Source organism: Lissotriton vulgaris, chromosome 12 (genome assembly GCF_964263255.1).
Source record: "Lissotriton vulgaris chromosome 12, aLisVul1.2, whole genome shotgun sequence".
In the NCBI taxonomy this organism is placed as follows: domain Eukaryota; kingdom Metazoa; phylum Chordata; class Amphibia; order Caudata; family Salamandridae; genus Lissotriton; species Lissotriton vulgaris.
In genome coordinates this window covers 228,369,415-228,392,732 of record NC_141700.1, presented here as the reverse complement: position 1 = coordinate 228,392,732, position 23,318 = coordinate 228,369,415, and the positions used below count along the sequence as shown (strand labels likewise).

At 48.1% G+C, this 23,318-nt stretch overlaps 1 protein-coding gene across 1 annotated transcript in view; it reads left to right on the top strand.

The window, feature by feature from the left end:
* The window catches only part of TK2 (thymidine kinase 2), a 286,208-nt gene that overhangs the window by 113,067 nt on the left and 149,823 nt on the right, over positions 1–23,318 (top strand). Inside the window, exon 7 of the mRNA XM_086947721.1 lies at positions 9,493–9,581. Coding sequence (XP_086803847.1) covers positions 9,493–9,581 — 89 coding nt within the window. The remainder of the gene's footprint in view (positions 1–9,492; positions 9,582–23,318) is intronic.

The following is a 23,318-nucleotide window of genomic DNA, read 5'->3' as shown; positions in this document are numbered from 1 at the left end:
CCTAACCTCTGTTTTTTGTTGTTTTGGGATTAGGTTATAGTTTGACTGCATCTCCATGAAGTGGTACTCTTCCACCAATCAGCCAAATGCTTTGACGGCCGTTTCTGTTTTGTAGGTTTTTTGATATCCCTCCAAAGTTGTTCAGGCTGATGCTCTCACACACACACTACTTTTCCTGCAGTGATTGCCTCCATCCTATCTAATTTATCATTTGAACCTCTCTGGGAAGTTTTAAATGCTGTGAGCCTTTCCTAATTTCAATACCAGGAACATATCCTAGATTTCTCTGAGAATTAACCAAGGCACCTTCATTACTCACTTCAAGGCTGGCCTCACCCATCTACCAAACTATGGCCCTGATATATATCATGGCAGATAGCCCGCTGTTCCGCCATGCGGACGGAGTAAATTACTTCGTCCCTATGAGAGAGGAGTAGCCACCTAATTTATAAATGACCACTAAGCTGACCCTCTTTTATAAAAGCATTGCCAAGAACCGCCTTCTTTGCCCTTCCTGTCACTGCTTTTTACTCTGAGCTATGGGCTTTGTCAGCAGGATGCAGTCTTGTAGCAAAGATGCTGTACAAATAGAAAATCCCGTAGCCTGATTTTCTTTTTAAAAAGCGCGCTTTCCTCACCATGGAAAGCATTATTACAATATTACTATCCCTCACCACCAGGTTTTTCCTGGGGGTGAAAGAAAGTAAAAAAGGGCTACATGTCCGCCCATCTAAATTGGGCGAGTGGACATGTAGCTATTTCTCCGACAGCCCCTACTCCACAAGGCCTTCGAAAAGTTTGCCCATGGGGGAGACGGAGTAGTCTTCACTGTGGCCAAACTGAAGATCCGCCTGCATATAGATTAAGTGGGTGGACCACTGTGTCGGCAGGGAGGGAATCAGTCGCCGCTGCGATGAAGTTCCCTTCCTGCCAACATAGTCATTTGAGGTCTGATTTATAAGTGACAACTAAATTGAATCTGAACAAAACTGAATTCTCTCATACTGTGCTCTGACCTAAAACGTTACATAGCAACGCCGTGGCCGACAATTTTCATGGGGCATTTTTGTACATTGAGACAATACACCTTTGACAAAAAGCTGAACCTACATATTCACATTGCAATTATGGCAACATATTCCCTGCACTAGACAAGACAATTCAAATCCAGTGTGAGACCTTCTTGAGATCCTGTGACAGTCAGAAGTAACAGGGCCACTATTGTTACTAGAAGGTCATTTAACACTGGCGACCCTGGATCACAGTATTGATGGAGTCCAATTGAGTGACAACACATTCAGTTTGGCACTCGACCCTCAAAACAGCGAGGATGAGCAATTGAAGGCTTACTTAAGGAGATGGAACAGCTGTAGACGTCCATAAATTACCACTCGTCAGTTCTTTACTTTTGAAAAGGGAAGGACTTTTGTGCTCACAAACAATATATAAACACACAACATTGGAATATGCAACGAAAACAAACGCTTCTAGGGCTGATCCAAAGCTACGGTGTATTTTCAGAATGTTGTCTGACAGAAATATTGTGTCCTAAATGTCATCTATAGAACTATCGCGCCTTTGGAGTTAATAATCAAAAATCTGCATCCAATGGACTTTCTTTACACGGAGAAGGATATTTAGGGCAGGATATTAATGTCGGATGATGTTTCTGTGTACAATATTCTGACAGAGAACATTGCGTGAGACGCAGTATTTGTACGGTACAAGTATGCAGTCTCTCAAATACCTAACACTGTTAAATGTCTGCAAATCTGGGGTTAAGTCTGCCCTCACCAAATTTTCAGTGTTGACATATGTGTATGTTTAACACATAGGCTACCTCCAAAGCGGACACTTGAGAGGAACTCGTTTTGAATTCTTTTCGCAACCCGCCGTATTTGCTGCGGATTCCTTTGCGCTACTAGACACCAGCACTCCCGCCCAACCTATTGCTAGAAGCGTCATCTCGAAAAGAACTGTAACGTATTTTTGGTTCGCGTTTGCATTTGGCGATTGGATGGAAATGCTTGTTTCCGAGGCACACCACTAGATGGCAAGAAAGTACCGCGTACGTAGCATTGATGAGGTGTAGTTTTTTATTGCCGTTCTCGTCCATTTGTCTGTGCCAGCTACTGAACGTTAGCATGAGTTAGCTGCAGATGCAAGGCATAATAAAAAGCATTCGGAGATGCTGGGAATCATAAAGTACTTGAGGATGGCTTCCTTTATCACCGGCTTCAAGACCTGCCTTTCTGCAGGGAAGCTGATTTGCGCTTGTGTTTCTCTTCCGTTTGTTTCTGTTTGTGGCTGCTTTCTTTCGCCACTGTGCTTCAGGTATAAAGACGAAGAGAGCATTCGACACACTTCTAGGGATTTTTTTTGTTTGTTTTATTAGTTACCTTGTGCTTTAAAGCAGGTCGTCTTCCAGGTAAATCGTCACATTTTGTAATTAAACCGGAAGTGTTTATTTGTAAGCCAAGTCGATATGTGCTGCAAGTGGGCTCATGCCTGGTATCCCGATAACAAAGACACCAGTTCCCAAAAATGAAGGAGAATACCACTGGGTTATTTTCTGTGAATAAGAGACCGAAAAAGCAAATCAGATGGATAGAATTAAAATTGTACATTTTAACTATAATGTACTTTGTGCAGACATCCGTGGACACAGCAAACAGAGGTGTTAGCAGTCACCGGAAGGGTCTGAATGATGACATCTCTAGGCATCAAACGAATAGCCTGAAATATTATTAATGATGCCTTGTACTACATCAGTGCATCCTTTGACCTTGAGCGCGTGCATGATCTACTTTGTATTTCATCTTCTCATGCTTAGCCTTGAACCTTTTCTTGATAATGTACTTTTGATATCCTTATACATGAGCCTACATCTAAGATGGCGGCCACTTTTTCCATAATGGGGATGCATATCCGGTCACCTGATCATATAATATCCTTTCTATAACATGAATGTGTCCAGTGTATCTTTAACCACTAGACTGCCGTGCAATAACAGCCCGCCGTGTTTGTAAATAGGATCCAAATCATGTCGTGTGTGCACACATTTTTGTGTCTTGATTTTAAGGACCCCGTGGCCTCAGAAATATGTCTAAACTGTACATTTTGTCACAACAAAGTGAATAACCCTATGCTTCTAAATTTTTCAAGTATATAATATTTGTCATTGTACTTGTTACTGATGTTCCGCTTGTTTTCAACGCTCAGGTAGGGGAACGGAACCCAGGGAGATGGTGATTTGTTAAGATCACACAGTGTGTTAAAATGTGGTAGCCAGGATTAGAATACTCTGTTCTGATTCCAAAATGGCAAAAGGGGACACCTGGAAATAGTTGTAGGGAAAAAAATAAATATTTTGTGTGACACTGAGAAAAAGAGAGAAGAAAGCAAGATGCTAGTAAAATTGAATGATGCCGGGAAGAATACACTTTTATAGTGCACTAAATAACCGTTTTCACAGCTGCTACTTTTCGTCAAGTCTCCTATCAGTCTACTATGATGGCGGTGCTTCGGTGCTATTTTCAGTTTGTTTTTATGAGGTCTTGTTTGGTGTGATTTGCCAACCTTGTTTCCCGGCAGTTTGAAAGCAAATTGTCAATGTTCAACATGCTTTACCATGTGTCTTGTAGCTGATGGGTGCCTTCCTTTTCCTTAAGTTTAGTGCTGAAGGTTGGGTTTGGTATGGGATGACTATTACACAGCTCGGTGAGGTGAAAGGACAATTAGTAGACAGTCAACTGCACGGTTAATGTCATGTGACCTACCTACAGGGCATCAATGGCTTCTCCAGGTCAGCCCTGCTCTCCTTGCCTGAAACCATGGCCAACCACCCTTCAAGAACATGCCAGACTCAAGCCAGTTGAACTCACCTGTCGCTTCCCTCTCTGTGCGGCCCGTCACCATCCACCTCATCTGCAGACTACCGAGAGTACGCTCATCAACATCTCCAACCTCCGTCAACGAATCCAACAACATCTTCCTAGAGCAGTGCTTCCCAAACTTTTTAGATCGTTGACCTACGTTTTAGAACGACAAACGTTCGCGACTCACCTGCTAGTGGGTCGCACCTACAGTTTGATAAACACTATTCGAGAGGCAAAACAGCAACCAGCACAATAAAAGAATCATTCCGCTGACCTCAGGCAATCTATCTCGTTTCCAAATTGCATCAGCGGCAACAACCTCAACCTTCATTCAACACTTCTTCCGTACTGGGCAGACCGCACTGTCAGACCCATCAGAGTCCTTCAAACCAGAACCTTTTTGTCCAGGCCAGCTAAAGCCTTCCAAGTAGCAACTGCTTCTGTAGGATCTACTCTGTCAGTGCTTTGTGGCAAGAACGGACTATGATGGCTGCTACACTGAACCCACTACCGATATCCGCTACTCTCCTGACGCTCTCTGTTACATATTCCAAACCAATATAGGCCCACATGTTCCCGTTAAGACCTGCTTATTGAAACCAAGGTCTTATGGTCCCTGAAGCTCTCAGACGCAACCATACCACAACATGAACAAATGGTAACAACCCTAGCTCCAGGAGTGCTTCAAAGTCCTGAACGCTCTTAGCACAGCATTCAGAAGACTTCTCAGAAGATAATACAGCTAACTACACCAGCATTATCAACACCATGATCAGTAGCAGGAGAACAAACTTAAAAACCATTGTGCATTGTGTCGCCCCATACTCGACTCTCCTCTAGAACAATCTTTAGAAAACTGAAACGCAGTCAACAGGTTCTTTAAAGAAAATGCATGCAAGATCAGGAAACCCGTTGGTCACATGGGAACAACAACTCTGGTGCACCTTATACCGCCTTGAATGACACCCACTTTTAGGCACTGTACCACTCTCACCATTCGTAACTCCTGTAAGGCTGAATCTTGTGAAGACCAAATCATTCCCCCTTTATTCATGAAAGCGGTACTGAAGCCCTTAAGCCAGTGGTCAATATCACCAACGTCTCCTTCACTCAGAGCAGATTCCCCCGACTTACACTAGATCGATCAATCAATCAATCAATCAATTAATCAGGGGTTTATAAAGCGCGCTACTCACCTGTGAGGGTCTCAAGGCGCTGGGGGGAGGGGAGGGGGTCGCTCTGGATCAGTCGAAGAGCCAGGTCTTCAGGTCCTTCCTGAACGTGTGCAGGGTCGGGGAGCGTCTGATGTTCACAGGGAGCTCGTTCCACGTCTTGGCTGAGATGTAGGAGAAAGCTCTCCCGCCTGTTCTGTATCTGGGGATGCAGGGGACCTCTGCCAGGGCGAGGTCGGCGGAGCGGCGGTTCCTCTTGGGTACGTGGAAGGAGACTCTCTTGTTGAGGTATTTGGGTCCGACATTGTTGAGGGATTTGTAGGTGTGGATGAGGAGCTTGGAGGTGAACCTCTTCTCGTCGGGGAGCCAGTAGAGGTCTTGTAGGTGTTAGGTCATTTGCTCGTGGCATGGTGTTCCGAGGGCGAGTCTGGCTGCAGCGTTCTGGATGGTTTGGAGTTGTGTAGAAGAGTTCTGTTGATTCCGGCGTATAGGGTGTTGCCGTAGTCCAGGCTGCTGGTTATGAGCACTTGGGTGACGGTCCTTCTGTAATCGGGGGGATCCATTTGAAGGTCTTGCAGAAGATGCACAGGCAGTGGAAACTCGTGGAAGTGACGGCATTGATCTGGTGGTTCATGGAGAGGTAGGAGTCGAGGATGATACTGAGGTTCTGTGTGTAGTCTGTAGGGGTGGGTGGCTTCCCGAGCGTGGAGGGCCACCAGGTGTTGTCCCAGGCGGAGGTGCAGGAGCCTTTTCTGAGTTGAGATTCAAGCATTTTCTTTCATCCAACCTGCGACGTCCTTCATTCCTTTGTGGAAGCAGAGTCTGGTGTCTTCGGGGGTATTTTTGAGCGAGAGGATGAGCTGGGTGTCATCGGCGTAGGATACTATGCTGAGCCCATGCTGTCTGACAATGGCAGCGAGGGGGATCATGTAGATGTTGAAAAGTGTCTGGCTGAGTGATGATCCTTGGGGTACTGAGCAGGTGATGTCCGTGGGTTCAGAGAGGAAGGGAGGGAGTCTGACCCTCTGGGTTCTGCCGGAGAGGAAGGATTGGATCCAGGCGAGGCCGGCTACTTGTATCCCCGCGTCATGGAGTCTGGCTGTTAGCGTGCGATGAGAGACGCTGTCAAAGGCTGCGGAGAGGTCTAGGAGGATGAGATCCGCGGTGTGTCCCTGGTCGAGTATTATGCGGATTCCGTCCGTTGTGGCAAGGAGGGCAGTCTCGGTGCTGTTTTCTGCGGAATCCAGATTGTGAGGCATCAATGACGGAGTTCTCTTCGATGAAGGTGGTCAGCAGGGCGTTGAGGAGTCTCTCAGTGACTTTGGCCGCGAAGGGGAGGAGAGAGACGGGTCAGAGTTTTTCAGGTCGGTTGGGTCGGCTGTTGGCTTTTTGAGGAGGAGTTTAACCTCCACCCGCTTCCAGTCGTCTGGGAAGATGCCGGATCTGAAGGAGGCGTTGATGATCCATCCTAGTTCGGGCGCAATGGCGGTGGTGGCCCTGCGGAATATGTGCAGTGGGCAGGGGTCTGTTGGGGCCCCTGAGGGGGTTTTCTTTATGGTCGCGGTGATGTGTTTGATGGTGGTGGGATTACAGGTTGTAATGTTTGGCTTGCCTGCGGTGGCGGAGAGCGGGGTGGTGTCCGGCATCTGTTCACTGAAGAGGGCCTGGACCTTCAGATGGCAGTAGGAGCTGAGCTTGTCGCAGAGTTCCTGGGAAGGTGTGACGTCCATGGCTGCGCTGGGGGTTTTGGTGAATTGCTGTATGACGTTGAACAGTTCCTTGCCGTTGGCCGGGATTTTGTCTCTTATAAATGTCCATTTGGCGTCTCTTATGCGCTGATGGTATTACTTCAGGGCGCTCCTGTGGGGCTTCCGTGGTTTTCTGATTTCACTAGGTTTTCTCTAGGCATCTACAGGAGCGCCCAGCTTCTTGGAGTTCTGTGGTGAGCCAGCCTTCAGAGGGCGTTGTTTGGCGGGGTAGCGGATGGGGTGCGAGCTTGTCGGCACAGCAGGAGATCCAGCGGTGAAGTTCTTTGGCTGCGGAGTTGGTGGCGATCGTGGCGCTGGGGGGGGGGGGGGGGGGGGGGGGGGGTCATGGAGGAGAGTGCTGTTGAGGTGTTCCTCTGTGACCTTGCTCCAGTTCCTTCGTGGCGGGCGCCGGGCGGGTGTGGGTGCGGTGGTGGGGTTGAAGATGAAATGGACGCAGTGGTGGTCCGTCCAGTGGAGCTGGGTGGTGTGGCTTAAGCAGATGTTTGTTCCTCCTGCAAAGATGGGGTCGAGGTTGTGTCCAGCTTTGTGGGTGGGCGCGTTGACCAGCTACTTTAGTCCGAGGTTGGCAAGGTTGTCGGGGAGATAGTGGAGTCTGGGTTGTTGCGGTTGTCGAGGTGGAAGTTAAGGTCTCCGAGTAGAATGTAGTCCGTGGGGGGCGGCGATTTAGGCAATGGTGGTTGTGGACTGGGTGCGAGGTCCTGGTGGTCTGTAGATGAGGGTGCCACTTAGCATGGTCCTGGGGCTGGTCTGGATATGGAAGTGGAGGTGTTCTGTGTTGGAATGGGGGTCACTTGTGCTGGAGGTGGAGAGTCGGAAGAGGGTCTTGTGTGCGATGGCGAGTCCTCCTCCTGGGCGGTGGGGGCGGTCCTTTCTCTGGATCTTGTAGCTGTCAGGGATGGCAGTGGCCATGTCGAGGCAGGAGGTGGTGTTGGTCCGTGAAGAAGGCAACGTCGGGCGAGAGGGTGTCGAGCAGGACCCAGATCTCTACGGCTTGTCGGTGCAGGGACCGTACGTTGAGGAGGATGCATGTCAGGGTTTCGGCACTGCGTGCATCTGAGAGCTTTCAGCGGTAGTGGGGGCTATATCGATGGTGAAGTATCTACGGCAGTGTTTGCATGAGAACTGTCAGTTGGTGGTGTTTGGCGAGGATCTTTCGCAGTCTGTTCTTCTTCCGGGATTGAGTGTGTGGAGGGTGGCGGCGCCATATCGGTGGAGCTCTGGGGAGCCAGGGTTCCTGGAGCTGGCCCAGTCTGGACATGGACGGGCGCGGACAGGCTTGCCTTAGGCATGCCCGCTGTGCAACCGCGCAGCGGTCGGCATTTTGTTGGGGAGGGGAGGGACGCTCAGCTGGGAGGTGGGAAACGGGCGAGGACATGGGGTAGGGTCCGCGGGTAAGCAGTGGCGGGGCACCGGGAGAAGGGAAACAGCGTGAACAGGGCAACAATGCACAGTGATGAGCAAGAGAAAAACAATGTGAAAAGGGGCAACAGTGCACATGATGAGCAAGAGAAAAACACAGTGAAGGGGCCACAGAAGCACAAAAATGAGCAGAGAGAACACCACAGTGTAAGGGGCAACAAATGCACAAAATGAGCAGGAGAAAACTGAACAAGATCTAAGTCTTCCCTCATCCTTCTTGATGACCGGTTGACCATTGTGCAACGGTTGACCATTGTGATTCAGTCAACATCTTCTCTTCTTAAAAGTTGATAACACCTTAGTGATTCACCTCCTACCTTTCCAAAAGAGACAGGCTTTTCCAGATGAAAACCTAAAGGTGCAAGTGACCCCAGTGACATCTGGTGTACCTCAGTGCTCATTCTAAACAATGGTCATCTTCATCCTGTATATGGAAACTCTTGGCATAATATATTGGGCGAGGACATCAAGAGGCACAAGTATGTAGATGATAGAATGTTTTACTTAAAGATCTGGTATAGGCATTGACTCCCTGAAGGATGACCTACCCCTGCACTCTTGGTTGTCATCAACATAGTTGAAAATGAACCAGCGCAAGCAATGATAATCGCAAGTACAAAATTGTCTTCTAGTAATACACCTTGGAGGCTTCACCTCTCATTACTAGCACAGCGCCCGAGCTCTTGGATCCCACTTTGACACCAGACTCGGCTTCAAGACTACTACCACCAAGGAGGGCCAAGCCGCATGCCACCAATCCTCTGGTACCCGCAAAAGTTTGTTCCCTCCAAGATCAATGTTTATCTCATAAACTCTGATTCAGAATTTGTTTTTCATTTGCTTCTGTATGAAATGCTTTACTACACTTTTCAATTGTAAAAAGCACACTGTGAAAGGATAGAAGACATTTGCAGCAGCCACCTTCTTTCCCAACTACCACTGAAGATTTGAGTGCGAGCATTTATATAGTGTCAGAAACCTTAACGGTTTTTGTCCAGATGGTCTTTTGGAAGAAGGCTGTTTTTGGTGCACAATACTTTAAGTGTTTCAGTGCCAGATGTGAAATTGCCCATCTCTCAAGAATGTCAGTATGTTTTTTGTTGTTGTTTTTGATCGGGGTCTCCCAGCGCTTTCTGTATCAACACTCCTTAGCCCTTCAGCAGTAAAGTGTGTGTTCCTTGAATATTGCTAAATCTCTTTTATATGTAGTTGTTGGTCTGTAAGGTAACGGAGCATGTCATGTTTTTGTTGCAGTGGGAAAATGCCGGAGCCGGATTACGTCGTGTTAACGGAGTGGTTTGACTGGATCATGAAGAACATGCCTATCTCTGTCGATTTGATAGGTAACATAGAATATCTGTCAATATCTACTAATGCATCCATGCTGTCATGTCTAATATGGTGCCATTTGTTTCTGGGTCTGGCCTAGAATGTATCAAGGGCAATGCAGAATTTATAGCTTCAGTGCTCAGTGGACTTGTAATGTCCTATTACTTACCGGTAATCTTCATTACTCCGGGTCCCGTAGTCCTCGACACCTTCATACTAACAAGTGGAGATAACCATCTCCAGACAGAAAAAAAAACAACAGGAATGCTGGGACACTAATACTGCCCCTCCCCCCGGGAGTACATAAGCAGTACTTACCCAGCAGACCTCCTGTACTAACAAGCCCAGACAGGAAGGCCGGACGCCCGGGAGGGAGGGAGGGGCGCATGAAGGTGTCGAGGACTACGGGACCCGGAGTAATGAAGATTACCGGTAAGTAATAGGACATTACCCCCAGGTCCCTCCGTCCTCGACACCTTCATACTAACAAGTGGAGAATACCAAAGCAGAAAACCCGGCCTTCCGCACGCACAAGCACACCCAGGAAACCACAACAAAAGCAGCCACCCAAGGGAGCACCGAGAAGGAGGAAAGGAAGACCGCAGGAACAGGCCGGCCCGCAACCCAGAACAGGACAGCAAGGACAAGGACCGGAGCCCCAAAGAAAGGAGGCCACCAACCCGAGAAACCGGCAACCGGGACCTGGACCAGGACCAGGAAACCAAGACCAGCCAAAACAACCCACCGGAGAAGACCGCCCAGGCCAAAACCAGCAGGAAGGCACACAGGGCCAGGCAGACCCACCAGGAAGACGAGACAACCCGGAAGAAAGCCAAAGAAGGAACGGACAACAGAGCGCAGGCACAAGCGCCCAGCCCCAAAAGGAAGGAGAAGCACAGGCCAGAAACACGGCCAAACTCCCAAAAGAAGGGAAGAAGCCCAAGAGCACCGAGGAGGAAACCCCACCGCGGAGGCCCAACAGGTAACAAGCACCCAGGAGCCGAACAGGACCTAGAACCCGACCCAAAAGACAGGGATGGGAAGGAACCCCAGAACCCAGCCGAAAGCCCACCAAACAAGGAGAGGCCAACAAGACCGGAAACCAGGCAACAAAGAAAACCCAACCAGGACGGGAACAGAGAAACCGGCCACAAGCCCCGAAAAACCCCAACCCCAAAGGGATGGAACACAAGGCAGGAGGGGAGCACAGAGCAACCGGGAAACCCCAGCAGCAGGCCAACTAGGTACAGAGGGCAGCACAAAGAAGGCGCCCAAAAGACACAGGAACCCCACACCCAGGCCAGGCAAGCAGCAAGGGCAGGAGCAGCGGGAAAAAGAAAGCCCAGGGATCACAGCACCCAGACCACAACCACAAGGCCCCAACCCAGCAACGCCGGAGAGGAGCCAAGCAAACCCCAAAAAGAGGCCAATAAACCCCAACAGAAACGGGAAGCCAGGACCAAAGCCAAGCTACCCACCACGCAGGAGAAACAGCAGGCCCAAGCAAACCCCGAAGGAAAGCAGAGGACCAAGCAGCAGGAAACCCCAGACAACCCGCAGCCCGGAGGGAGGGACCCGCAGAGGCATGAGCACCACAGAACAGCACCCCAACCAGAGAGGGAGGGGCAGCGAAACAGACCCACCCAGGGAACAAAGCCCGGGAAAGCAAGGGAGGAAGGAGCAAGCCAGGACCACAGAACCAGGAAAGAACCCGGAAAAGGCCGGCAACAAACCCCCAGAGCAGGCCAAAAAGGGTCAGCACAGCCCGAAACCCAGAAGGCACAGCCCGAAGCCAAACACAACCAGCATGAAGCCGGCAGAACCGTAGCCACAGAACCCCATACAGGCCCCCAACACCGGGAACAAACAAGCCCAGGAAGAGGACCAACAGCAGGAGAAGGCCCAGAAGGAACCACTCCGAAGCGGCCCCAATGCAGAACACCCCGCCAGGACCCAAAGGGACACCAGCCAGGAAGCCCAACAGGCAGGAGCGGCACGCCCCAGCCAAAACCTCAGCCAGGCACCCTCCAAGGGAACCAGGCGAGACCAGAACTACACCGCGAGAAGACAGCAGCCAGCAGCCCCAGGAGGCCAGTCAGGCACCAACCCGGCCCAACCAGACACAAACCCCGCGTAGACAGCGGAGCACGGGGACAGCAAACCAACCCAGAGAACAGGAGCCACGACAGGACCCGGCAGCCACCCGGAGGCCCCAACCAGGAACAAACCAAGGCAGGCACCCCCGCAGAAACAGGAGGGGCGGCCAGGAAACAGCAGAACCAAGCCAAAGGCAAGCAGAGAGCCAGAGCAGAAGCAGCCAGGCCAAGCCCACAGAAAAGGCCCCCGTAAAACACCAGAAGCCCCAGGCCGGAGCAAAGGTAAGACCCAGGCAGGCCCCCCACCAGGCACCATGCCCGAGAACAGGCGCAGGCAGGAAGGAACCCGAACAGAAGAGCCGCCCCCAAGGCAGAACAAGCCACCCAAGCGTAGGCAGAGGGGACAGAACACCCCAAAGAACCACCGGCAGAACACAGGCAAGCACCCACGAGAGGAACCATGCGCAGCCGAAGGCCAGGGAGGAACAGTGCCAGGAACCAGGAGCCCCAAACGTCGACCAACCCCAAAGAGGCCAAGAAGGAAAGAACCAGGACCCCAAGCGGAGCAGAGGCCACAACAGCCCGCCCTCAGCGGAGGCAAGGCCACCGAGGAAGAGAACCCGGCAGGGCAACCGGAAACAGAGGAGGCCACAGGACCCCCCCAATCCCAGCAGCGACACAAGGAGCAGAAGGCAACCCAGCAGGCCGCCGCAGAAGAAAAGAGAAGCGAGGCTGACAAAAGAACAGCAGAGGGCAAGGCGCACGCAAGCAGGCAGGAAAACCCAACAACCCAGGGAAACCTACGAGCAAGCAAAGGCAGAGCCAGCGAAAAAAGAACCAGCCACCACAGAGGCCACCGGAAACCACGCTAACCAGAGGCAAGCCACAAACAGAAAGGGCGAACACCCACAGAGGGCCAAGAGCAGGGGCACCCCCCGAAGAAGAGAACCAAAGGGAACAGACCCATGGAACGCCCCACACCGGAGAACAGTAAGAACCGGGGCCGGCCGGAGGCCAGAAATAGGCACACACGAGGCAAGCAGCGCCGATCCAGGAGACAGCAGCAGTAGGAAACCCCAAAAAGGGGAGGCAGCACAGAGCCTGAGCGCAAGCCTCCCGGCATCACACATTGGAGAAAACAGCCGGAGCGGGGACCAACAACCCAGCAAGGCCTCCACCGCAATAGAGAAAAAACACATCACATATGCAGCAAAGGAACAAGGCACACCAGTGCTCCATGCAACACACGCATGCAAGAAAGGGAAGGCAACCCAGGGACGCAAACCCCCGAATAACACACCACACCACTACTCAAACATCATGGTGCAGAACAAGCACAACACGTGCGCCTCCCATGTACGTCTCACCGCCAGCACAGTGGTATGAGAAACCTCACACCCAGCCTCATACACATGTGAATCGCACTACACACCACCCGCACCCTCCAGCAACGCAACCAGGAACCTGGAGGTCAGTGGTCCCAGACCACTCACGCCACCATCGCCAGTCAAGCATAATAGAGAAACAGCCGAGCAGGATCGACACCCTCAGGCCCCTGACAGCACGGGACAGAGTAGAGCGGGGCCCCTGGGTCCGGGGCTCCGGGGCTGCAGGGCTCGGGGGCAGCAGGGCTCCGGGGCTGCGGGGCTGCAGGGACCATGACCCATGGACCCCCGTCCCGGGCTCTTCTAAACGGCACATCCCAGGCAAGAAACACGCCTCCCCTGAGCCTGCAATCGTCCCCGGAACAGCCAACAAAATATCCGACCTTCCGAGGGCCAGATTACAGCAACGCGGCATGGGCACCACACAAGGTGTCCTGAACCGCACCACAGGACACAGCACAATGCACTCGACACCTGGAGGAGTCGGACACGCAGATCCAATAAGGAAGTAAAGACTCACGTGCAAGAGCCGTCTGTACACAGAGTCAAAACGGCATGTGCAAGGAAAACGGAGCATGAAAACCAAGTAGCTGCTCCCGGTGAGGCACGAACCAGAACCTCAGCATGGCTCAGTGCAAGTACCGCTGAATAAGCACCCCGATAGTGCCACTGGAATGCACTGTATAAGTCCCAGACAGCACAATGCACAAAAAACAAAGCAAAGCGGGACTCACCCGGAGTGGGGGCCGGAGCAGCAAGAACAAGGCCCCCACTCAGGCAGCCGGCTCCGGGAAAGAAACATCCAGCGCAGCGCGTCTCCCACCCGGCCAAGCTCGGGGAGACGCGCACAGCGACCCGGAAGCAACCGGGAGGCGGCGCACCAGCCGCAAAGGGCCGGAATCCAGAAACCCGGCCAGGAAGAAGCCATGCCTCCCAGCAAGCCCGGCAGGCCGGGAGGCAGGCACACCAGGAACATCACCACTGCCCGCGAAGCCAGGCAGCCGGGCAGAGGGAGCAGAGAAGAACCTGCACGCCACCCCAGCCCAGCAGGAGCAGGTGCAGGCGCAGCAACAGCAACATCATCCATAAGTCCATTCTGTCGAAGACAGAAAAAAAGAACAGGAGGTCTGCTGGGTAAGTACTGCTTATGTACTCCCGGGGGGAGGGGCAGTATTAGTGTCCCAGCATTCCTCTTGTTTTTTTTTCTGTCTGGAGATGGTTATCTCCACTTGTTAGTATGAAGGTGTCGAGGACGGAGGGACCTGGGGGTAATGTGTATTTTATTATTTCAATAGAATTATGGATTTCTAGGTAAGTTCTAGTATGCATTATCAAAGAGTAGCTCGTGAAAGTAGCAGTGCAGGTTGTCCTCCTCTGCCCCGGTACATCATCTCTGGAAATAACGGAAGTGGCCAGTGTGGTCAGCCTGCTGCTGCAAACAGCTGGATGTGTGATCCATCACAGCCTTCTCTTGAGGCCTGGGAGCATGTGTATGCAGCTTTTTGTATCACTCACACACTCCATGAACGCGTGTAATTAGGCACTAGAAACTAAGCCCCTCTATTTTATCCCACTATGGCCACATCAAAGATGTACAAATCAAGAAAAGGGAGACAGAGGTCGGGAAACAGTGGACTCAACCTCCTGTGTTTTACTTTATCAAACAAATAGAGTCTGTCTGTGCTGTTTAGACAACCTTCCACTCTACTTTATAAAACAAAGTTTTCTTAAAATAACCCTCACTCACCAAGATTTCCCTTGGTGGCATGCTTCATCATCGGGTTCTTCCCGTCCCGCTGCTGAACGGGGCGTGCTGCGAACAACGGAGAAGTGGGAGCAGTTATATTCTAACCTCGTGCTGGTACGGTTAAAAAGGGGAAATTGAGAGGCATACTTTTATGTATGTGTATCTCGGGGTCAATTGACATACATGAGCAAGAGACCCGAATAACACTTTTGTTCCTACTTAGCCAGGTATGTTTAAGTCTAGATAAGCCTCTTCCACTCTGATACCACCCAACTCTTTATAGTAATTGAGTAAAAGGACTCTCACGTCTCAGTTGGCTGCAGCATGCCACGTTCCACAGCGGGACTGGAAGAACCCGATGGTGAAGCATGCCACCAAGGTAAATATTGGTGGGTAAAAGTTATTTTAAGAAAACATTCTGTTGCTTGAGCCTTTCTCAAGCAACAACCACAATCCTTGTCAGGATGAACTACAAAAAGTAACTACATTAACTTGTGCTTAACCCTCTGGTATCTTTGCACAAAAGCAGTCAGGCTTACGTTCTAGACAATGTGTTAAGTATTTATGCAGTACTTAAACAGTAATAAAGTAAAACCACAACTCAAGGAAAATCTTAGTCCCAACTGCAGACATCTAGCCGTGCGAGACTGAGGCAAAGTCTAAAGTTATGGCCACTCCTGATGAAGCGCAGTTCAGATAGAAGATGAAGTGGATAGGGACCAGTCTCTGCTTACCTTTGGACATAAAAGGATTTTTGAATTCCTTTTTGAAAAGGTAATGTTCAGCAGGGCAAGGAGATGTTGTCGTCGGGGAGCCACTGGACAAAGTTGTGGTGAATATGTTTACATTCGAACGTAGTCTCTTTTTTGGAAGTCGAAAATTTCCAAAGGGATGAAGCTGCTGGCTGTAGCAGACGAGGGCTCCATGAGGCTGGACACCCTCCTGCGAGGAGCTGCTGAACAGGATTTGCTGTTGCAGAGAAGAGCATAATGGGAGCTCCTGTGAAATCAGGCCAACACGTGATGCACCTTGGGCCAATCATCGAGCAGGTGGGTGCCGGTTTCCTCCTAGTCCTCTTTTCTAAGTCCCAAGTTTTGAATTTATGCTATCGAGGCACCTTTAGCACCACTTACAAGAGTCAATGACTATGGGGGTACCGGCTGGAGGGTTAGGACCCTGGCTGGGTCCAGGCGCGGGTTCATGAGTTATTTTCTACCAGGATATGTAAACCTTAAAATTACATGTCCAACTTATCAAATGCAATGCACCCTGCCCTATGGGCTGTTTAGGGCCTACCTTAGGGGAGACATATATAATAGCAAGGGAGTTTTAGGCCAGGTGAGGGATTTATTTTTCTAAGTCGAATTAGCAGTTTAACACTGTTTATAGGCTGTAAGGGCAGGCCTGGGAGATGTTTTAAGGTAAGGGGCTTCTTAAGTGGGTTGCATAATAAATGCTGCAGGCCCACTAATAGCATTTAATTTTCCAAACCTGGGTATATATTATACCACTTTACTTTGGACTTATAAGTTAACTAAATATGCCAGTCATGTGTAAGCCCATTTGACCATGTTTTAGAAAGTGAGCACAAACACTTTAGTAGTGGTAAAGTGCACAGAGTTTGAAGGCCAACAAAAACGAATTTAGCAGCACAGGAAGGGACAAAGTTTTTGGGGAAGTCACCAGTGGCGGCTGGCAAAGATCGGTGATGGGGCGAGAGGGTGTAAAAAAAAAAAGAAAAATAACTTACCTGGTTGCCACGTCCCTCCTCTTTCACTGCTCCGTCGTCTCTCGCTGACGGAACAGGAAGCACCCAGTCTCCCCATGGCTAATCACAACGCTGCTATGCATGCTGTGATGGTCTGAGCGCTATGGTTCGGCATTCAGACAAGCAGTGGGAGCCTGGGCATGTTCTCCACACTGGCTTTAATGCTGTCTGGGTGGAGAAGATGCAAAGTGCGCATGATTGTTTAGCTGGCCCGAGATGGTCGGCCAAATATTCATGCACACTTGGAGTGGGTAAACCACTCAAACCCTGCCCCCCCCCCCCCCCCCCCCCCCCCATCCGCAGTGAGATAAGAACAGCCCGCCCCCCAAAGCTGTAGTAGCAGGAAAACATTTAATGATAATAACCAAGTTGTTATAATTTTATGTTTCCTTTATTTCACTGCGGCAAAGCTGTGGGGCGATGACCTTCCGTCTAAGTAGAGGAGTTACCACTGAAGACCACCCCAAGCTGAAAAGTCTAACTACTGCCAAATCAACTTTGAGATCTGCCCGTGACTTTTTGGGGATCTACCAGTGCTTCTGAGCAGTACAGATCTCATTATCGCACACACATACAATATTATTAATTCTTTAGGTATTGGGAGTAAACATTTACATTGATGAAAATCATGCAGCGCTCAGCCTCTCGTAGTAAGAGATTTCCACATGGAAGATGCCACATTAGAGCAAAAGTTAGGAACCCTCCTGATTGCATGAAGTTAGGCATTACTGCACAAGATATTTCTGTGCCATCCCATCTCCTTTAAACTCATTTTTGTGCCAACAACATTTTCCGAGACTGTTCAGCTGCAGGAGCTGCTATGAGGCACAGCAGGTTGAAGCTTCAGCTTTTTAAACCTATTTATTTGTTATTGCTTTCAGAAATCATACCCGCACTCACCTTAGGGGTTAGGAACACCCACCTGCCTGACATGTTCACTGAGGTCCATGTTCGGAGACCAGTTGCATCCAAACGTGGCGACCCTTGCATCCCAACTTCTTCTCAGAGGGCAGCAGTGAGGTTCATAACATGTCCGGCCGCAGCATGCGGCGAGCATGGGACTAGCAGTCAACATTGCTTTTTCTTTAGTGAGGGCTACATTTAATGATGGTCACCCTGTTACCACAGAGAAGACTACGCCATCATGCAGAATGCAGGTCTATCCACAATTCAAATCAGCGCAACGTGTGAGGATAGTGTTAGAATAGAAAACAGTTAATGCTTGCATAGTGCTCTATGTAAGTTAGCATTCGCTGCACCATTTTCTATGTGGGTGCCATTTTAGGGTGTCCGAAACTGATCCAGTTCAATACCGAGAAATGGTTCAACAGAGTTGCCAGGGCAAGATAGGTTTCTGTTATTTTTTTAGGAAAAAATCCCAATCAGGCCATGGTTTATTTTTATTCGTGTTTATGATGGTGTTGTCACTCTATCCGTGAGAGTGATTGAAGGAACAAAACAAACAGCCAACATGTGTTTCACCCCTTACACGGCCATCCGGCCTGGGGTTTTGGTCTGTTTTATCCTAAAGATGTGTCTCAAGGTCTTGTTCTCTTCCCCTATATGCCTTCCTCTCGCACTCTTCAGAACACCTCTAACATTACACCCCATGTGCCTGTTTCTTATCCTGATTGCTTCTGTCGGCCTCACTAATTGCCTGTCACTTTCTGTCCCTCGCCAACTATTACTGACTCCCACTCATTGATTGGAATTAGTGACATATTATCGGATAACCACACCTTGGCTGTAGTTTAAAGTTATAGCAGCATGTAACACTGTGTCTGGATCCTACAACTACTTCACAAATCTATTCCCACAATTGTGACTGCTTGTAAAAAGTATTAAAACTGAAAATGGAAAAATAGTTGCATCACATAGCTCATTTTTTCTTTACAGGGCCTCTATATAAGTGGGCTGGGCCAGGGTAAGGTACTTACAATATCCAGTAAATAAAGATAGCATGGGGTGTTGTATTTCCTTGTTGTTGGTTCTCTAATTACCAGGTGTCGTAAAAACATACTATGGCTAGAATTAATCTGGAAAATTAGTAATAATGTGCAAAATTAATGCTTGCACAAGTTGACGCACATTTGTAACCCTGGTAAATTTTGTGAGGTTTGATCTGCCAATTTTACTAGCAGACAATTGCAAGAGATGCAATGTTTATACCAGTACTCGTCGCTGCAATTAATATATGCAAACACAAGTTTGTGCATGGATCAGAATTTACCAGCTCACTTGTACCTGGTACCGTAGTGCGTATAAACTGCATTATATCGCAAACTTGCATGCAGATTCCCTTAAGTGTAGTCTGAAGTATGAAAGCGGTGTAGTATATGGCAGAAATTTCGGATGTAATTTTCAAGTGCTGCTTATTACTGCATTATCACAATTTCATTTGATATTATATACTATACAATATGTGTAACAGTTTCAGGAAGCTGAGTCACACATGGTTTAGTAGACAAGGTGAAACTAAGACATGCCCATAGGAATGATGGACTCCCCAGATATGGGGTCTGATCACCTCAATCAAGCTATTTGACCCCCTGATGCAGAGGAGATCCGAAAGACTCAATTGTAGGGTCTAGAATAAAAATGCAAATTCACTCAAATAACTTTATTATCAGGATGGAGGTCTTCCTTGTATTTATTCAAAGATTAGACATTTAAATCAAATACTTTCAGATGTTCTCAGAGTTTATAGAATCTGACACAGCTAATGTGTGTTTCGCAAACTTGCTTCATAGGGGCTTTATGGGCAAACATTGTAGCTCATACGTGTTTCCAATCAAAAAGTTAATAATAAAATTAGATACACTCCATACCCTTTAATTTATTTTTTTATAATTCTTTTTATTCAAAAACACATCAGCGAGAAATACAATACAGAGGATCGCGCAAATTGTACACTTCAATACAGATGGGTAAAAGGATATTCTCTTAATACAGAAGAGAGGAACATTACGGGGAGGGGGGTCATCCTGAGCATTATTCCGAGGTTGTGTGCAGATCTCTCCTCTGTAGCTATTCCAAGGGCCCCAGACAAGTGACCACATCCTGGGGCATCCCCTTGCAAGATACACTGTTTTTTCCCTAAACATGCACCAATCTAGATTACTTTCCCATGCTTCTAAGGTAGGTGGTTGCACAGCCCCCCACAGTTGAGCGAAACTCATTTTGGCCAGCATAAACCCTAGAGTGGCCCACTGCGTCTGGGAGGTGTTCAAGTCTGTGGGTTTACATGTATTTAGGAGGCACCTCCTTGCCTCTGGACGGAGGGAGATACGTAACACTTTGCTAATTATGTCATGCAGTTTGAGCCAATAAGTATTGATATGTGAACACTCCCAGACGACGTGCATGAATGTGCCAGTGAGACCACATTGCTGTTTGCATTCTCCTGTGTCAGCCCATCCCATGCTCACCAATCGGGCCCTGTAATATAAATCCTGTTTAGGATCTTAAGCTGAACCAGTCTCAAGCGTGCTGGAATTGCTACTACTCTAGGGGACGACACCGCTGCCTGCCAATCTTCGTCGTCAAGCTCGATCTCATTTTGCACCCACCTATCCCTCAATGCCTGGAGAGGATCTGCCATGTGGTTGATTAGTTTTTGATATATTAGTGAGATTGTCTTTTCGGGGAGGTGACCATCTAAAACTCTGTCCTCCAGTGGAGAGGCCTCTGTGAAATCAGTTCCATTGGCACTCCATACCCTTTAAATAGTTCTTATGGATCATGATATGCCCTATTTGTTTTGGTACTTTTAGAAAAACAATGGTTCAGGGGTGGCCTGATAAGGTCCTTAACACCTTAGCAGCTATGGAACGTCCAGCTCCAGTGCTGAACGTTCCATTGCGCAGGTGAGGTTTGAACGTCCAACGGCCGACGGCAGCACTCCTGAGGTAGTGGTGCCATCGGCCGTTGGACTAGGCGCAGCACTATAGCGTATGATTAATTCACGCTGGGGAGCTAGAGATATAGGTTCATATAGAATCTTTTATTTATTTTCTTTTTTCAACAATTATCATAAGGTTTCAGGTGCTCAAATGAGTGACAAGGTGCATAACGTGACACAAGTGAACATAGTGAAAATGAAATGTCACACAACAACAAGGCTAAAAACCACAGAGATATATACAATGCAGTGGGGGTATTTCCTTGAGTAGGTCGACGACGTTTCGATCTATATGAATTTAGATCATCATCAGGACTGAGGAGCCTCCTGAAGCTGCAGAGAGGTAATTAAAATTAAAATTAAAATTAACATGTGAACCTACATAATCATTTTCTTAGCGTAGTGATTCTTGTGCTCCCAGTGGCATGATTAATTTCCATGCCCATTTAGATTATAATAGGTGAGGGGGCGCTTGGCAGTCTAACCCAATGTGTGCGGTGCTTATTTATTTATCTTAAAAAAGAGGAGCATTTGAATGCATGCGATGCCATCATCGTCTTACGGGTGACTTACTTTGTATTTAGAACAGTTGAACTGGGCAGAAAGACTTGAATCAGAGTAACCGGAATATCGGGTAAATCGACAGAAAAGAATTCTAAAGGGGACAGAAAAATCAGTGTCATATCAGAACGCCTGGATCGCCATGTGTACGATCAGAGCTGCAGGCATTTAGGTAGTTGTTAATTATTGTAGTGCTCTAATGGTAATAGTAGTAGCTATTTAACAGTAGTACAGCACTGCCTTGGAACAGCGCAAACAAGACAAGGTGTAATCGCTACAGCGTAAGAATTGCCAGTGAATAGGCTCAGTAGCGCTCTAATGGTCATAGTAGTAGCTATTTTACAGTAGTACACTATTGTCGTGGAACAGCGCAAACAAGACAAGTTGTACTCGCTACAGCATATGAATTGCCAGTGACCAGGCTCAGTTAGCTATAATAAAGTATTATGAATCAGGTTTAAGAGCGGAAAGAGAGCTCAATTGGCGCTGGACTTACTAGATCCGAGGGAATACCAATTTCCGAAGTCTGAGTGGCTGAACAAATTAGCTTAATTGTGGGTCCTTCTGGAGCCTAGGGGGCAATATTTAAAGCATATACATTAGGAACTAGCAATTTGGTGAGCCTTGACAAAGTGAAAAAGGCTGGAGGGGGGTGGCGGAGGGGGGAGGCGCGATTACACCTTGTCTTGTTTGCGCTGTTCTAAGGCAGTGCTGTTCTACTGCCAAATAGCTACTACTATGACCATTAGAGCGCTACAATAATTAACAACTACCTAAATGCCTGCAGCTCTGATCGTACACACGGCGGTCCAGGCACTCTGATATGACACCGATTTTTCTGTCCCCTTCAGAATTCTTTTCTGTCGAATTACCCGATATTCCGGTTACTCTGATTCAAGTCTTTCTGCCCAGTTCAACTGTTCTAAATACAAAGTAAGTCACCCGTAAGACGATGATGGCATCGCATGCATTCACATGCTCCTCTTTGTTAAGATTAATAAATCAGCGCAGCACACATTGGGTTAGACTGCCAAGCGCCCCCTCACCTATTATAATCTAAATGTGCATGGAAATTAATCATGCCACTGGGAGCACAAGAATCACTACGCTAAGAAAATGATTATGTAGGTTCACATGTTAATTTTATTTTTAATTACCTCTCTGCAGCTTCAGGAGGCTCCTGAGTCCTGATGATCTAAATTCATATAGATCGAAACGTCGTCGACCTACTCAAGGAAATACCCCCACTCCATTGTATATATCTCTGTGGTTTTTAGCCTTGTTGTTGTGTGACATTTCGTTTTTCACTATGTTCACTTGTGTCACGTTATGCACCTTGTCACTCATTTGAGCACCTGAAACCTTATGATAATTGTTGAAAAAAGAAAATAAATAAAAGATTCTATATGAACCTATATCTCTAGCTCCCCAGCGTGAATTAATCATACGCTATACTCCTTTAAGAACCTTATCATGCCACCCCTGAACCATTGTTTTTCTAAAAGTACATTTTCACCCCAGGTTCGCTTTGTGGGGTTCCCTTGTTCTCAAGATACACTATTTGTTTTGGTTTCGCGATGTGCTGTCTGAAAGACGTTACGCTTATTCTGGTGCGCTCTAACACTTTTTATGTTAACATGAGAAAAGTGCAAAAGGTCCAGCCATATGGTTCCTTTTTGTGCCTTTGTCTGGTCTTTACGATACCCCTCAAATTCAGGTGGTCAGAGCCACAAATAAGGGGCATCTGTATCCTCCATTGGCATGATAAGTAGATCCATCCATAACAATAGGTCTTCGTTCATCCATAACTCTAAAGATCCTTGACAGAATAGGATACATATCCTTCTCATTAAACAGCTACACAACAGTGTTGGCCGGTCCAAAAAATTGACACAATATCACCATGATGAAGATCATAGAAAAATCCCAGTACCCTATGAAAAGGGCACGGAGACTCTGAAATTGTTAAAAACCTTACACACAATAGAAATACTATACGACTGCTGATAAGTAACAGTTACTCTTAAACCATTGTGGAACATACAATTTTGACAATTTATCCTGGTGTATTTTATGACAAACTTTAGCTCCACCCCTGTGCACCACGGCTTTCTGCACCTATTTCTTTTTTATTAATATTTTTTTTATTTTTAACATAGTCAAAGATTCTGACAATTTATCTTGGTGTATTTTAGGATGAGATGCAATATTCATCAGCAAGTAACACATTGCAACCATCAACACCAAGGCTTATTCATTCCAGTTCCCTTTATCACAACCCTTCCTATATGCA